Below are 15,553 nucleotides of genomic sequence, written 5' to 3'. Positions count from 1 at the left end.
TCACTTTCAGTGGCTGTTCAGTGTTCAGCTCCTCGCATCTACCACAAATAGCAAGACTGCGGTTTCTGGCTTTCAAGATGGACCTTCCTTGCTTCTGGGGTCCCACACTCTGTTGAGGGGGCTCAGGCTCTGTCCTGCTTTCTGGGAGTCCAGATGATCTTCCTGGAGCTCTTGGCCAACTTAAAAGAAAGCGCACAAACTGGTGTTTCTCTCCCTGGCTCTACAGTTTCCAGCAGCATCTCTGTCGAAATTCAACCAGCTCTGTGATGGATTTCCAGGTGGCTTACTTTGGAGTTGATTGGTCCCACCAACTCAAGGGGAGAAGTCGTCCTCGCAGGGGCTTCTCTGTTGATGCAAACTTGGCATTTCAGCACAGCAGAAGGTCTTCACTGGGCAAACCAACGGTCCAGGAGTTGCAGCAGGCGTCCTCTTCAAGTTCTTCGGTTCCTTCACCCAGTGGTCGACTCGGCCTTCCAAGCCAAAAGACTCGCCCTTTATACAGTTCTCTCCCTTTCATTCCAGCCCAGCTGTCAGTCACCCAGCAGGGTGGCTGTCCTTGCTGGTCAGTCAGCTAGCCAATCATCACAAAGTGCATTTGGGTCTCCTATGAGACTAAGCACAGGGAGTTTAGGGCACCTCCCTTCCAGCCTACCCTAGACACCCTGGAGCCAGAGGCAGGCTTCACACATGAATCCCGCCAAAGACAAAATTAACAAAGGCACCAAACCTGGTTTGGCACACAGAGTAAATCTCATGAAGTACCTTTCCACACAGAAATGGAAAAAAGAAGAGCAGGGCCATTTTGACAAAAATTGCACGATTGGGTGCTTTACTGCAGCTGCGAACGCAGCCCGCAGTAAATGCACACCACGGTAGTAGAAACAAAACCACTGCCAACAGCCATTCAGTGAGGAAAGGCTAACATAAAAATGTTACTTGAGATGTTAGACAAAAGGGGATATTAGGTAATCCCTCCAGCACCCTATTGTAAGATAGTGTGTGCTGGGTCTAGAAAGTTACAAATGTAAGTAAAGTCAATTTCACTTTACTGCTCTGGGAAACAGTAGCTTATCCCAGAGAAGGTATTTATACCTTGGGGAAATCTAACTGACTTTGCTGTCTCACGCACTAAGGGTGCTGTGTGTCACAATGTAAAAGATGATGCCTATGGAGTTTGGCAGACTCTACAACCTAAAGAAACACAGAGTTCAGAAATCACTTTACAGTACATGAGAGCGTGGGAAATAGGGTCTCACTCTCTCCAGGTAAAAAAAAAAACAAGTCGTAAAAATCCAGCAATGTTGCTGGGGGTCTCTAAGGTAGAGGGAATTGGCACATTTATGAGAATTTTTGCCTAACACTCGTCCCCCCCAGACTAAGGGACAGGAGGATTGAATCCACCCCTGGATGAATCTCCTTACTCCAGTCGGTCATACTTTCTGGAGAGGCCCTCAGCATTTTGGTGATTACACCCTGACTATTGGTCTTAAGTTCATCTATTAAAACCACAGGAACCAAGGGGACGTCTTCTCTCATATGTCAGAGAGCTCCCTCAAAGATCTGTATTGCTCTCATTGCGACCCAGTGGAGCCGCTACCTAATAACATGTGTGTTTCTCTCGTCTAATAAAGTAGAGATGCTTCCTGAACATTGCTGTGGCGGGCTGGAACCTGAAAAATATGCATGTCCATTTCTACTATACAAGAGTCACACCCTGCAGAACAATAACAGATCTTCATCCCTCACAAAAGCCAGCTCCCTTGGTATTTTGTATTGTGCTTCCTCTCATGCAGAACATATGCTACCTCAAATGATATCTCGTCTACCCTTGTCCCTCCTAGAGGATGTTGGGGTGGTGGACTCAACAGTAAGCTTTCAGAGCAGAGGTCTCCAAGCCCACTGTTCAGTATCAAATTTCCAATCCATGTTGTTGGGATATCAACAGAACAAACACTTGAATAATCTGAATATAGGTTCGAGTTATTTATCTAGTCAGCGATTACCCTGAATATCTGCTGTTATTAGGGGCTCTTGAGAACCAGCCTTTGGGACCTCCGCTCCAGAAAATCGTGTATTGCTTTGTCTTCAAGCTCCCTCAGCAGATCATCACACAAACATGCAGGCAATAGGCTCTTGCATGCCAAAGCCAGTGGTCACACTTGTTACCCCCATTCAGAGGCACAGCAAACCTTTCTCCCACACAGAGGTTGGATGCCAGCACATTGCTGAGGGAACTCAACGTATTCTATCCAGTACGCATGTCAATTGACAATGTGATCGATGTGCCAGGCAGGGTTAAACTTGTCGAGGAACATCCAGCATAACAGAAGTGCTGGCACAGGCCTCCTCTGCACCGTTGGAGGCTTCTGAGAATGTGTGGCCAGTGAATGGCCATGGTTCTTGTAATTGGATTTGTGCCAAAGTGGTTATGCATTGCTGTCAAGCCCAATTGATAGGTTTATAGATAGACTCAAACTCTATGGAAGGAAGCCCAGTCTTATACTGGCAATGTACAAAGTGGGCTGATTATATCAATATATAGAACTAAGAAGACGGTGCCAATGTTAGTGCAATGAGAAAAGCTTATTGGTTAACAAATGTGTTTTTATACACAATGAATTAACTGATAGGTATATTGTTTTCATACTTATATATTGGCAAGAAAAGCACAACACCCACATTAGTATCCAACTAACCATTGGTAATCAAGAAAGAAAAGCCTAAAGTATTGAAACATTTCATTTTGACAACATGTATAAGAAATTATACAAAAAGTCTAAGCAAATAGTATACATCAAATTTATAGTAAAAGTATTTTGTACAATGTGGCACATCAAAAATTAATGAAAGGGGAGAAAAGAATGGTATAGGACAATCTAATGTGTTTGACATTAGGCAGGGCACTAGAATAGGTAAATCACTGTGCTGATCATTAGTGATTATAAGGGACCCTGCAGCTGGTGATGGGGTTTTTGTGAGATGGCGCCCTTCCATCTCGAAATTGGGTTAGACAGAAAATGCTAAGAACCTGTATCACACAGGCTCTTGTTTAAAGAGTATATCTTTCAATTGATTGCTGAGACTGCTGATCTCATTGCAGAGGCCTGCCAAGCCTTACAGGTTGCTAATCAACAAGAGCTATATATCCAGAGATCACCATCCATATAGATGTGTACTTTTACCCAACACACACCTTGAAAAAGACCCGGGAGGGTCGAAACACGTGTCGGCTGAACTGGGTAATAAAAATCACCACAATGGTAATGGTTAAGAGTCCACTGGAATATTTTCAGAAACGGATGACACTATCCATTAGATATACTCTTTAACCCAGCACAGTTGAAATTAATCCATGCTTGCCCGACATGTTTTAATCCTGTGATGTAGATTTGGGATTTTCCTCAGGGACTAACTTAACTGGTGGATGGTGTGTGATGGATGGCAAACAACAGATTCCAAATTGAAATGAACCTGGGGTATCTTGGCCACGCTATGGTACAAGAAAAATATATAAGGCTATATGTAATGTTTATTCCACTCTCAGAAGACTACAATGATTAAGCAGCGACATCCGTTTGGAACCAAAACCATACATTAAAAGAACACTTGGAGAATCCTCTTTCTCTTACCTTGTCCCAAAAACCTGGAACAAGCTACCAAAGAACATACATAACACAAGAGATCACCTTCTATTCAGAAAACTACTCAAATCTTGGCTCTTCTCCCCATAAATAGAATGAATGCCTATGAGGGCACATACGCAGCTGAAACAATACTCAGAGAGGGAACAGATCCTCCATATATCCCTTAGCTAACTTCAATAAACAGAGGGAGGGGGAGAACAATCTACGGCATATCACTCTACCAATTAAAAGATAGGTAAGTTAGAATAATACTAAAGAACGATTACAGAGAGATCAGGATGGAAGGGTAAGGATGACATGTTACCAACACCTTTGCCAACAAAGCAAACATAGGCAGCAATGGATCACCGACAGGGAAACAGATAGGAAGGGAGTGGATGATTGTAAAATATGCAGCACCAATACCAGAGGGGGGGGACAATGCGTGCCTCAACCTGGTACACAAATGTCAGAAATAGCACAGATGGAAACTTGCCATCCCATCACACCTAACAATTAGACGGACAGACTAAAATGCCAACCCCATAGGACAATCAGATACAAAGAACAAGAAATACAAAGACTAAGAGACATAAAACCCACTAACCCAAAAGCTGAAATTTCCACATATATATCTCACACAAAAACCCACACAACCAGCTCTTCTCAAAGCAAACCGCATGCACTTCACAAAAACGCAACAACGAACAAACAACACATAACTCGCACCAACAGCACATGAGGACTCACATCAATCCGATATTCACACCCAAGCTCAGCGCACAATGAAAACCGAACTGAAGCTGCCAGCAGGACACCACCTTTCTCACTTTCCTACTCCGTCTTCACCCTACTAGCCCCCACCCCTACTTCTTGTTTGCAGATCTGCCAGAGCACCTGGGGACCAATTCAGTTGGTGACGGTGTGCAGTACAAAAACCTTTAATATTATCATTGACATTAATATTCTTTCACTCACATCTAAATAGAGATTTTTAAGATGTGCAAAATTCGCAATTTTGTAATCAGGATTGGTCATCATAGTTTGCTAGTAGCGGCCTTAAATCTGAGTAGAGCAGGATATGTATAAAGATGTATATTGTGTATACATCAATGTAATAACGGTGTCTGGGCCAAATAAAGGCTCACCTTTGTTTTCTAGTTGGTTTATCATGAAGGAGCTGATGTGATCGTGTTAATTCTGTCTCCAAAATAGTTAAGAAAGTGCCTGCTAAGTAGCTACTGTTGTTAACACATGGAACTGAAGCCGAATCTGAACTCCGCAGCGTTATGCATAGGCTTGGTTGTAGTCTGCATACCGGGCTTCGGCAGACTGTGAGTGCTCTGTTTTTCAAAATGGAGGGCCGGTTAAATACGAAGTGGCTCGAGTCAAATGCTGGAGCGTGAAGTATGTTACTATTATGCGGAATGTGGGTGGCCATGTTGGATGCGGAACACTGACTCTCTATAAACGACATGAATTGGAAACAGTATGCATTATGAGTGTGATATATCCACTTTTCAGTGTATGTGTGCCAAGCATGTATTTGTCAATGATGTTATATGCAATTTCATATAAATCTGCTATAGAGTTGGGTATCATATTAAGAGAAAGCTTAGATTTTCATGCAATCCTATCCCGTGAGACCGTGTTTTGAATATGAGTCGTTGCTCAAGAATAAATCATGTTTTCTCTATGCTGGCATACTTATTAATGTTTAGAACTGACCAGACAAAATCATGTTCTTTGTGTCAATGTTCCATAAAGTGAGAAACTAATGGACGAGAAGTGTTCACATTGCTGATAAAAGCTATGATGCTCTCCTATGCGCAGTCTAACCTTTCTTGTAGTCATGCCCATGTAGTGTGCGGCACAGGGGCATGTGATGATGTATATTCGCAACTACTGTTGCAATTAGTGAATTTGACTTGTTTCCAAGGCTTCTGGAGCCCTATGTTGATCAGAGAGGAGACTTGTGAATGTGGACATGCATTATAGTTACCACAAGGATGGTGACCTTTTGAACAGGGAAGACAGAGTTCTGTAATAGTGGGAAGTCTTCAGCTGGACATTTTCTAGTGACGTTTCTCATGCATGCCAACTCCCCGATTTAGGCGGGAGACTCCCAATTATTCAGTGAAAAATAGTTCTATTTTTCACGATCTCCCACCTAAAATAAGTGTAACCCAAAGGCATTCCTATTGGGTAATGCATGTCTCCCAATTTCCCTGACCAAATCCCCCTCCCTGGTACGTCGGAAAATTGGCATGTATGCTTTCTCCGTGATTGTGCAGTGTTTCTAAATGATCTTTTTCATTTTTAAGAAAGGTTTTAGTGTGTGTTGACGCAGACCAACTGCTCTGGGTTATTTTACTTTTCCAATTGTTCTAAGGGAGCTTCTGGATGGTTGCTGGAGGCCTGTTTGTTTACATTTGTTGATGCGCTTTTTGGGATAGTTGCTTTCTTTTAATTTCTTCAACATGAACAGACCTGGCATTTTTCATTTTTTTGGATGGCACTGAGCATTCTTTATCATGTTACAATGTAATATAAAAGAGGCAATTCTGTAGGGCGAATGTACCAACTCAGCAGAGCAAAGCTTGCCTTCAAAGAGCAATGTCCAGCCTCGTCTGTGGGAGTTCTAGGTGGATCACTGAATGCTCACATTTCTTGTCCCACCTCATAGACTCGTTGCAGTGGTTACCCATGACTTTGCACTCGTCTGCCTGCACCTACTTACCCCTGGGCAGTGAGAATTAAAACACCCGGGACCACATCACAGACCTAGGTGATCTATCCTAGCACCACCAAAACAGCAGGACCAACCGAGTCAGCCTCAGACTCCTCGTCCAGCCATCAGCCACCGCCTTCCGCATCTCTGCATTAGCCTTCTGTGCTCATCCTGCTCCCATGCAGCCACTGTCTCCCCTTTCTTCTCGACTACAGTCAGCTCATCCTCTTCATGCACCTCTGAATTTGACTTCTCATCTTGCCCGACACAGTGGGCCTCATTACAAGTGTGGAGGTAGCCATGCCGCTTTTAGCGGCATGGCTACTCCCATACCGGGTACCGGGTACCGGGTACCGGGTCCGGGTTCCTTGAATGGGGAAATACCGGGCCATTCCGACCTTGGAGGGCCCGGTATTTCCCCATTCAAGGAACCCGGATCCGGTACATCCCCATTCCCATTTGAGCCCCCATAGGGCGCAATGGGAATGGGGAGGATGATAACGGGTCCCGCTAAGGGCACCTGGTTTTACCAGGCGTCCTTAGCGGGACCCATGAGCAGACCTCGTAATGAGGTGGTAGGGGGTTAACGGTGCCGGTAGCTCTACCAGCGCCGTTAACCCCCTACCGCCTAGGTTGTAATGAGGCCCAGTGTCTTGAAACTGTCTTATGATCTCTTTCCACCATCTTCTCGTGTTCAACCTGTCCCACTACTCCCTCAGCACCCCATCGCACCCGGTACTGCCTTACCTTTCCCCAAAATAATAACGATTGCTCTCCACCCCAGGAACCTCCAATGGAGCCTCATCCTTCAGTATGCCCAAAATGTACTCCTCTAACAAACAGTCAGGAGAAGGGGCGCTGGATTGCGCTGCCTCCATAACTTGTCCTTAAGCCCCCCATATGCCAACTACCTCCACCTCAGATGCCATAAACATGAAGACGATAACCTGCAGTGAGAGCACCCTGCAAAACCCCTTCCTGATCCATTTCACAATTCCCACATGCCACAAATCCCAATGACAACTGCAACAACTCCCAAAAACTAAAAACGTCCAAATACAAAATGAAACGGAGGTGATGAAGTGATAAACTAAGAAAATGTACAGTTGAAGATCAAGGGGAATTATGTGGAAAGTGAACAAGAACTCTGATTGGCTGGTCTGTACCTTCTCCAGAGGCAGCAGGGGGTCGGAGACACATGCACATATCCACCGTGCCTGCTGGGTGGTTTTAACCTTTTTCTATAGTGGAACGTTTTAAATCTATGTGGTTGATATGGTCTCTCACACACACGCACGCGCACACACGCACGCACACACTCACACACACACAGCGAGAGTGGGGAGAGAGAGAAAGAGCTGAAAGAGATGAAGACACCTAGAGAAAGCGAACACGTCACTAAAAAGAAGGGTATGAGAGCTAGACAGATGAATGACAATGAATATTATTTTCAGCAACACCCAGGCCCTCATTCTGACTCAGGCGTTAAGGGGTTTACAGCGCCGTAAACGGCGCCGACCCTTAACGCCTAATTACAAGGTTCCCTTTGCGGGATGGCTTTTAACGGCTGCTTTTTTGCAGCCGTTAAAATCCATGCCGCAAAGGGACCTTGGCGATAATTACATAATTATCGCCTTTCCCCATTCCCATTATGCCCTATGGGGCGAAAATGGGAATGGGGAAGGGTAAAATGGGAAATGGGGATTTACCGCCCCACTCACCTTGGAATGGGGCAGTAAATCCGCCAACCAACATGGCGTAAATGTAGTTTACGCCATGGTGGTAAGGGTACGACCCAGGCGGTAACTTACCGCCTGGGTCGTAATGAGGGCCCCAGTATGGATTGTGTCCTCTCTTCGCCTCTCCCTGTGTTTTGTCACACTGTTCAGGATACTACTGATGCCACAGTGCTGGTTGGAGGTGATGAAGTCATGGGCAAATATGTACATGTGCAAGCTTACCACTGTCCCTGGACTTAACTAAGCATCTAAACTAAACGGGGGTGGAGAACACACCGGAATGAGCATTCAGCCTTGTTATCTAGCTAATATTTTGAAAGTACAATTGGAATTATACATCATATTTCTTCTCCCAGTAAGCATGAAATGCATATTGTATGGAATTATGATTCTAACTATACTATATTTCTCTCCACAGTTTTTATGAACGCAGCAATTCCAATTGCGGCAGTATTGATTGTAAGTACACTCATGTTTATAGCATTTAATAGCTTGTAAGGCACATAGATTGCAGTAAAAGAGGTTGGGGAATGATGGAGCTACAGATAAACCGATCATGGCAGTGTTCAATGATCCTCAGTTCATTGAACACGTAGTGAGAGCTGCTGCAAAGACCTAACCATGCTCATCTTCCAGTAGCTGAGTAGCAATGGCTTTATAGCGCTACGATTGGCCTCTAGAACATATCACCTCTCGAAGATAGTGCAAGGTGTTCTAAGACAGGTGTAGCTCGACTCCAGGTTGGTCTCTAGAGATCAGTAACCCATTCTGCCTGATGATGATGGCCTAAGTCCAAACATCCTTTTCAACTATCTCCCTCAGGAAAGAATACAAGTGATTCCTGATCTAGGTTACACAATGCAGTGTTTATATAGTAATATTGCCTTCCATGCACTCAGGTTCCACTTGGTCCTTTCCTTTTACTCCTGATCCTGAATTTCTATCCATAATATGACATGATATGATATGATAGGTTATTTATAAAGTGCTTAATACCCAGAGGTTTCTAAGCGCAGAACCGGGGATTGAACCTGTGTTCTTCTGTGAAGGCAAGCATGTTGCCCCTGTGCTATCTTCCCGAGACATCCTTTCTCGCTCTTCCTTCTATTCTCCTCCCATTTTTCTCCCACTCTATTTTATCTCTCCCTCTATTGCTCTTCCTGTCGCTCCCTCTGATTTTATCTTTCTCTCTCTCTCTCTCTCTCTCTCTCTCTCTAGCTCTACTCTCATCTGATCTTCTACCCACTCCACACAACTATTACTCTCCCGCCTCCACATTACACTACTACTCTCCCCCTCTCTACACTAAAACTCACTCCACACTACCACTTCTAAACTCCACCCACACCTTCTCGCACAGTCACACTCCTTCCGCTCTTTCTGTCACCTTCTCATTCACCCCCTACTCTACTTCTCTCGTTTTCATCCCTTTCACGCCTACTTATACCCAAATACCACTATTCTTTCACCAACCAATACCTCATCTTACACACTCCTTTAGCAATCCTGCTCCACTCTCCTTTGCACTGTCCTTCCCCCCACTTGGTCTGTTAGCCCTCCTTCTCCTCCCTTAATCTAATCTGAACAACCAACACCTTGCTGATTCCTGTCCACTGTTTATGCTTCCCCTTTCCCCTCCATTGGTTCTCTCCCTCACATGGATCCCTGGGCCAACCGCTAGCTTCCCTTTCCATAGTGGAGGTGTTATGGGTGCACCTACACATACAAGGTGTCTTAAGCCCCACCCCTTTCTCATATGAAGTCTGGCTGCCTTTAGTAAGGGCAGCCTGACATTATCCCAGTCAATGCATGGAGTTAAACCCTTTGCGTATTCGCTGGGGCTGTAGTTGGGGTTCTTGCACTGGTCCAGGTTGTGCAGCATGATTGATCTGCCAGTCTGATGTGTGGGTTGTTCTGTGGCACCGCAATTCTCTACTGTCTGTCTCCTGGTGAAGTTTCTTTCACTGCTTGGCATGCTGGATGTTGAAGTCCTACAGAACAAGTAAGTGATTGGCCAGCATTGTGTAGTACAGGCATGGGTTAAAAAAAAGTTGGTTAAATCATGCAAGCATGCACAAGTAGATGGACAGGGACTAGGGCCCTTCCAACGCCCCTCCTCAACTGCTTCTGAGGCAGGGCTGCCTCTGGTGAAAACCCTACTAGGCCTCCCACTGTTGGCTGAGAGTGGTCCCATTGCATGTTGACAGGGTCAGGAATCTGACTCTCTCACTTTAGGTAGAGGAAAATTATCAAGGGGGCTTATTGAAGGGAGGTGTTTTGTTGGCAATCTCCTACACTACAAGACTTAAGGTGATTAGGAAGGGGACCACATGTGTCCTCAATGCCATAAGGATGGCTCGATCCTTTTTGGAGGGTTTAACATGTGGAGTGTGCCAGGGTTATTTTAAAGAACCATTGAAAGTAGGGTCACAGAAAAGAATATGTAACAAGGCATGAAATTGATCCAGTTTGCCTGAGAGCTAAGGATGTTGGCTTGCATATTTGTTGTAGGGTCGCTGATAGTGACGGCCGACCCTCCTATAGACTTTAAGCTTTCTCCCTGTATGTGGCTCATTCACAGGTGAGGGCTATAGGGTGCTTAATTTTGGAGTTTAGTTTCCTGATGAAGTTGAATGTAGTGTTACTGAGTGCATGGTGGTGCAGTGCAATACTTTTGTACAAGTGCATTTGTAAGTGAACATAATCCCTGTAACTTAACGTCAATAAACAGATTTTGTAAATAAATACAAAATGGGATTTTGTTCTATTAAGTAAAGACATTGAATGAATTAACTTTGAATAATCATATAGTGCACTACATTAAATGAGAAATATGCAGCTTTCCCTGAATCGAGTAGAAAATATATAGTGCAATGGTCAGATATGCAGAGGAGTCAACAATGAACATCTATAAATGGCAACAAATGTACATGCTTTTATGAAGCCTGTGCGTAGCATCATCTGGAGCAGTTTTGATAGATTTGCAACTATTTCTTCCTTTCTTTTTTAAAGACATTTGTTGTACACACCCATCTGTTGAATGAGGACGATTTTTCCCCTGCTGTGGCCTTTGCATCACTGTCCCTCTTTCACATCCTCGTGACCCCTCTCTTCCTGCTGTCCAGCGTGGTGCGATCCACTGTCAAGGCACTTGTCAGGTAAGAAAACAATACCATGAGTTGATCTATTGAAACAATGCATTCAATGTGGGAACAGTGTGTTTTATAATGTAGCAATTTCTGATAAATAGAAAAATATGTCTATAGTCTTCTGTCAGAAGAAGGAAAGCAGTGTCCAATGTTAAAGGACACTCCCGTCCCATGCACACCAATCGTACTGAGAAAGGCCTCAGTCAAAACTTAATACAATTTTATACACTCAATCTTATGTAAACGGTTATATAACTATTCACAAAAGGTCAACTCCATGGATCACAGTCAGTCTTTAAATAGGTATAATAAATCAAAAATTAACAATCAGTAATATCAATAACAACACATTATATGCTGAAATAAATAGCTCAACACGAATTCAGGATATTAATCCCTTCATCAAGAGCAATGTTCCTTGATTATAATGATGGCCCCAGTTCAGAATTCAACCTTCAAAGATCTACAAATAAGTAAATGACACACAGTTAGGAACAAATCCCAAATGTGTGTCTGTGGGTTTAGAATCACATATGATGCACTCAAGTACTGATATTGAATACATAGGTACGTATAACATCACCTTTCAAGTGTTCACAGGTCTGCTGGATTCTATTGTTCCTCATTGAAAAAGATACTCAAAGTTTTGCATCACCTGAGACTTCTAAGTGCTATAATTCAAAGAATGTATAATATCTGAGACAGAGTTTCAAAATTGGTAAGATTTAGTTTGCCCATATCATACACTCGAGCAGACTTCAACCACGACCAGTATTTCATGAAGAGTGGAGAAGTGAAGTGCCTGAATAGTACACGACATCTCCTTGTATAAAGAAACTGTAGCCTGCATCAGCATAAGTCATTTGTTATTCATTTGCAAGAGATAATAACACAAATATGTTCAGATTACATGCACACTAATACCCTAATCCCCGGAAGGCAAAACAAATTACATATTCAACAGATGTTATTGTTATGTCAACAATCTTCAATTTGCTTATTTCTTTAATTAAAAGCTCTTTCCGCCAGTTCACAGACTGTGACACATGTTTGAGGCCTGAAACACAGAATCCACTTGCCCTCCGTTGCAACAATGGTCATCCTATTTGCACAACGTTTAAAATATACCTTTTGTGCATTTAACAAAGTGGAATGCTGAACACTATGACTCATTGTGTAACTAACCTCTGCTTAGTGTGGCCAGTCTTTACATTACATTTAGTTAAGAGAATAGAGCCATATTGGAACAGTATTACCTACTTTGCGGAATAGGAGGACCTGTCCTTAATGTAATTAACCTAGGTTTATCGGTGAAAGCCAGGCGACTGATACATGCCCTCTTCAAGGACTCAGCCTTTTCTTGTAATGACTGACAGAGAAAGCCATGAACACATTTCTGTTTTGTTTCTACTCAATGACTGTGAAATTTGACCCCTTTTCAATATTACTAAAAGAACAGGATTGTGATTGTGATAAAGGGATTAATTTATGGCTAAGAAATATGCATATTATTATTATAATCTAACAAACCCTCCCTTTAGCCCAAGTTAAGTCCTTTTCACCCAATCGGTGAGACTTTCAATATCTATGGCCATTAAATTCTGAATTTGTATTTCTTCCATCATCATAGCATACACTCCATGACTAGTTTTCGGGAGGGGCTTAATTATTTGACTACCCTAACACAGCAAACTAACACTAACCCAAAGACCACTAACAATGTAGACAGGAATTTCCATCCCCAAACCTTTAGCAAATTCCAAAACCATTCGGACCAGCTGTTCTCCTGTCCCACCTCATAATGCTCTGCTTCTCTCAATACATGTAATTGATCAATAGCATCAAAGATATCTCTAGCACTATCAGGTGTGTAAGTACAGCAAGAGGAGTCCACTCATTTACAAACCACTGCTTTCACAGCCATGAGAATGTCCAGCAGCATCCCATTTTGAAGTGCCACCAATCTAATAGCATTCTGTTCAGATGTTAAATTCACAAATATATTTGTAGTCTTGTTCAACATACTTTCTACCAATCTACTGAGTCTACAAATGCTTCTGGAGTTAAGAGCAACCCCTAACAATGCTATTATTCAGTATCAGTCTGGTCCGATTCTCTTTTCCCTCTTTGTAATTTTACATGTTGATATATATTATCTGTGGAGGCCACATACACTCCAGGGAATATATTCGCAAGATACCATATGTCTGTCCAACCCTTCTTCAACCACTTATATACTTTCCCGTCCTCACAAACATAATACCAATTCCCATAAGGAAGGATGGTATTAGTATAATTGATATAGTCAACAATAGTATCAAAAGAATGCATATTATATTCATCCCTTCCGATAGGAAACTGAGGTTCTCCTATCCTATGAGTTACCTGGAATAAAGGATATGTAACATTCATGTAAGAAGTATAGGATCTCAATGGAAGGTTAGACACCATTTTAAGACTTAAACGATTGCTATTAAGGGTGTTATTACAAGGTTTTTAATAGTAGTGTTATGAATTATCCTTACAGGAGGAGCTTGTGATGTATCCCAATCATTTATCAACCTACTATGAGACAAAAAAATTACAGCACACAATATTGATCTATTAACTGGGATTGCATAATATGGTACCCCTATGCCATCTCCACTCTGCGGAACATGTGAACAAAGCCAACAATGTGTTCTATTAATAGATTTTTGAACGTTATCCATACCTGTACATATGAATTATTACAGTAACCATATCTTTGAAACACATCCAAGGGGTGGTGAGTATGGGTTAACACATGGGGGGGTAAAAGGGAGATTGGTAGTCGCTTCAGTGTCATTGGGAAGAAGTGTCTTTAAAAGATGCACAGAATCATGTTCAAGGAACCAGAAAAAGGCAGAAAGTCCTTTGATTAAAGATTTTTATTATTAGATGAACATAGAATTAAGTAGCAGAAGTGCAGATAAATCATTTTAAAAACAATAGTAAGGTCATAATTATTAAAACAAATACATTTGATCAAGAACCAGTTAGGTATGATAGCATCAATAAACTTATTAAAGTTGAATCATAGTTAAGACAAGACAAGGGAGAACACAAACACAAATACAGGACATAAAACAATAGGTGAGGAAATGGCACGGATACTATGAGTAACAGGTTGATAACATGTAATCATGAGTATTGAGATATTGTATGAACACATTCAAGTTTTTATTAAACTTATGCAAACTGTCAAAAGATAAAGCATGACATTTTTCTATTCTATGGGTGGAGCAAATTGAATTCCACCAGGCAAAATATGATAAGTTAGCTGCATTCTTTCAATTATACATAATATTTTGAAAAGCAATGCTTACGAACAGATTAAAAAGAGCTGGAGAATCAGTCTGCTTCATGATTGGATTAACAACAGAACCAATCATAAGGTTAGCAAGCATAAGAGTTTCTGCAAAATGAAAGATTACTTGCATGTGAGACCGTGGGCCTCATTACGACCCTGGCTGAAGACCATGGTGCTGTCAGCACCATGGTCGATGCCGGTAAGTTACCGACTCCGCCATGGAGAAAGGGGGAATTACCAGCCCATTACAAGGTTGGCGGGGCGGTAATTCCCCCTTCCTCCATGGCCCTTCCCCATTCCCATTTTTGCCCATAGGGCTCAATGGGAATGGGGAAGGCGCTAAGTACGGTGCCGCAAATTGCGGCACCGTAATTAGCACCAAGGTCCCTTTGCGGGTCCCTACTTTAACGACTGGTCTACACCAGCCATTAAGGTTGGGTCCCGCAAAGGGACCTCGTAATTAGCTGCTAATAGGTTCACGGCGCTGCAGCCTTTTTTACGGCGCCGTTAACCCATTAGCGCCTGGGTCGTAATGAGGCCCCATATCTTAGACCCATGAGCATGAACATGTTTACAATTAAAAATTAAATTAATAAAGTCTGCATTAGGTTCAAGACATGGCCAGTAGTTGTTGGATAAACTATTTACAGCTTTGCCAATGCATAGAGGAGTAAGACATGCCCTGTGAAAGATAATAAAAATAGGTTTGGGTGAAATTGTTGGCAGAGGATGCTGAATGAAACATTTTGTAAATATTGGTCCAAAGATCCGGGGCAGGTTGGAGATCACAATCAATTTCCCATTGTCTGATAGCACTAAGATTAAGTGAGTTGGGAGTAGAGGGAGCATTTAAGAATGTAGAAAGTTTGGCGGCGTTAGTAGAGGGGTTGCAAATGTAAAAAGGGTGAAGGGGATTTTTGATTGAAAGTAGGGAGGGATTTAGTAATTGATTTAATGAGTGATGTATACAAGGGGTTTTC

The 15,553-nt window shown here is 42.6% G+C and overlaps 1 protein-coding gene across 1 annotated transcript in view; it reads left to right on the top strand.

Annotated features, from left to right (window-relative positions):
• The window catches only part of ABCC8 (ATP binding cassette subfamily C member 8), a 1,583,626-nt gene that overhangs the window by 700,203 nt on the left and 867,870 nt on the right, over positions 1–15,553 (top strand). Inside the window, exons 13-14 of the mRNA XM_069623778.1 lie at positions 8,512–8,552; positions 11,106–11,251. Of these exons, the coding sequence (XP_069479879.1) occupies positions 8,512–8,552; positions 11,106–11,251 (187 nt within the window). The remainder of the gene's footprint in view (positions 1–8,511; positions 8,553–11,105; positions 11,252–15,553) is intronic.

The sequence above is a fragment of the Ambystoma mexicanum genome, chromosome 11 (genome assembly GCF_040938575.1).
Source record: "Ambystoma mexicanum isolate Mex_15411 chromosome 11, UKY_AmexF1_1, whole genome shotgun sequence".
Classification (NCBI taxonomy): domain Eukaryota; kingdom Metazoa; phylum Chordata; class Amphibia; order Caudata; family Ambystomatidae; genus Ambystoma; species Ambystoma mexicanum.
Note: the sequence above shows the minus strand (reverse complement) of the source record. Positions and strands in the feature narration are given on the sequence as shown.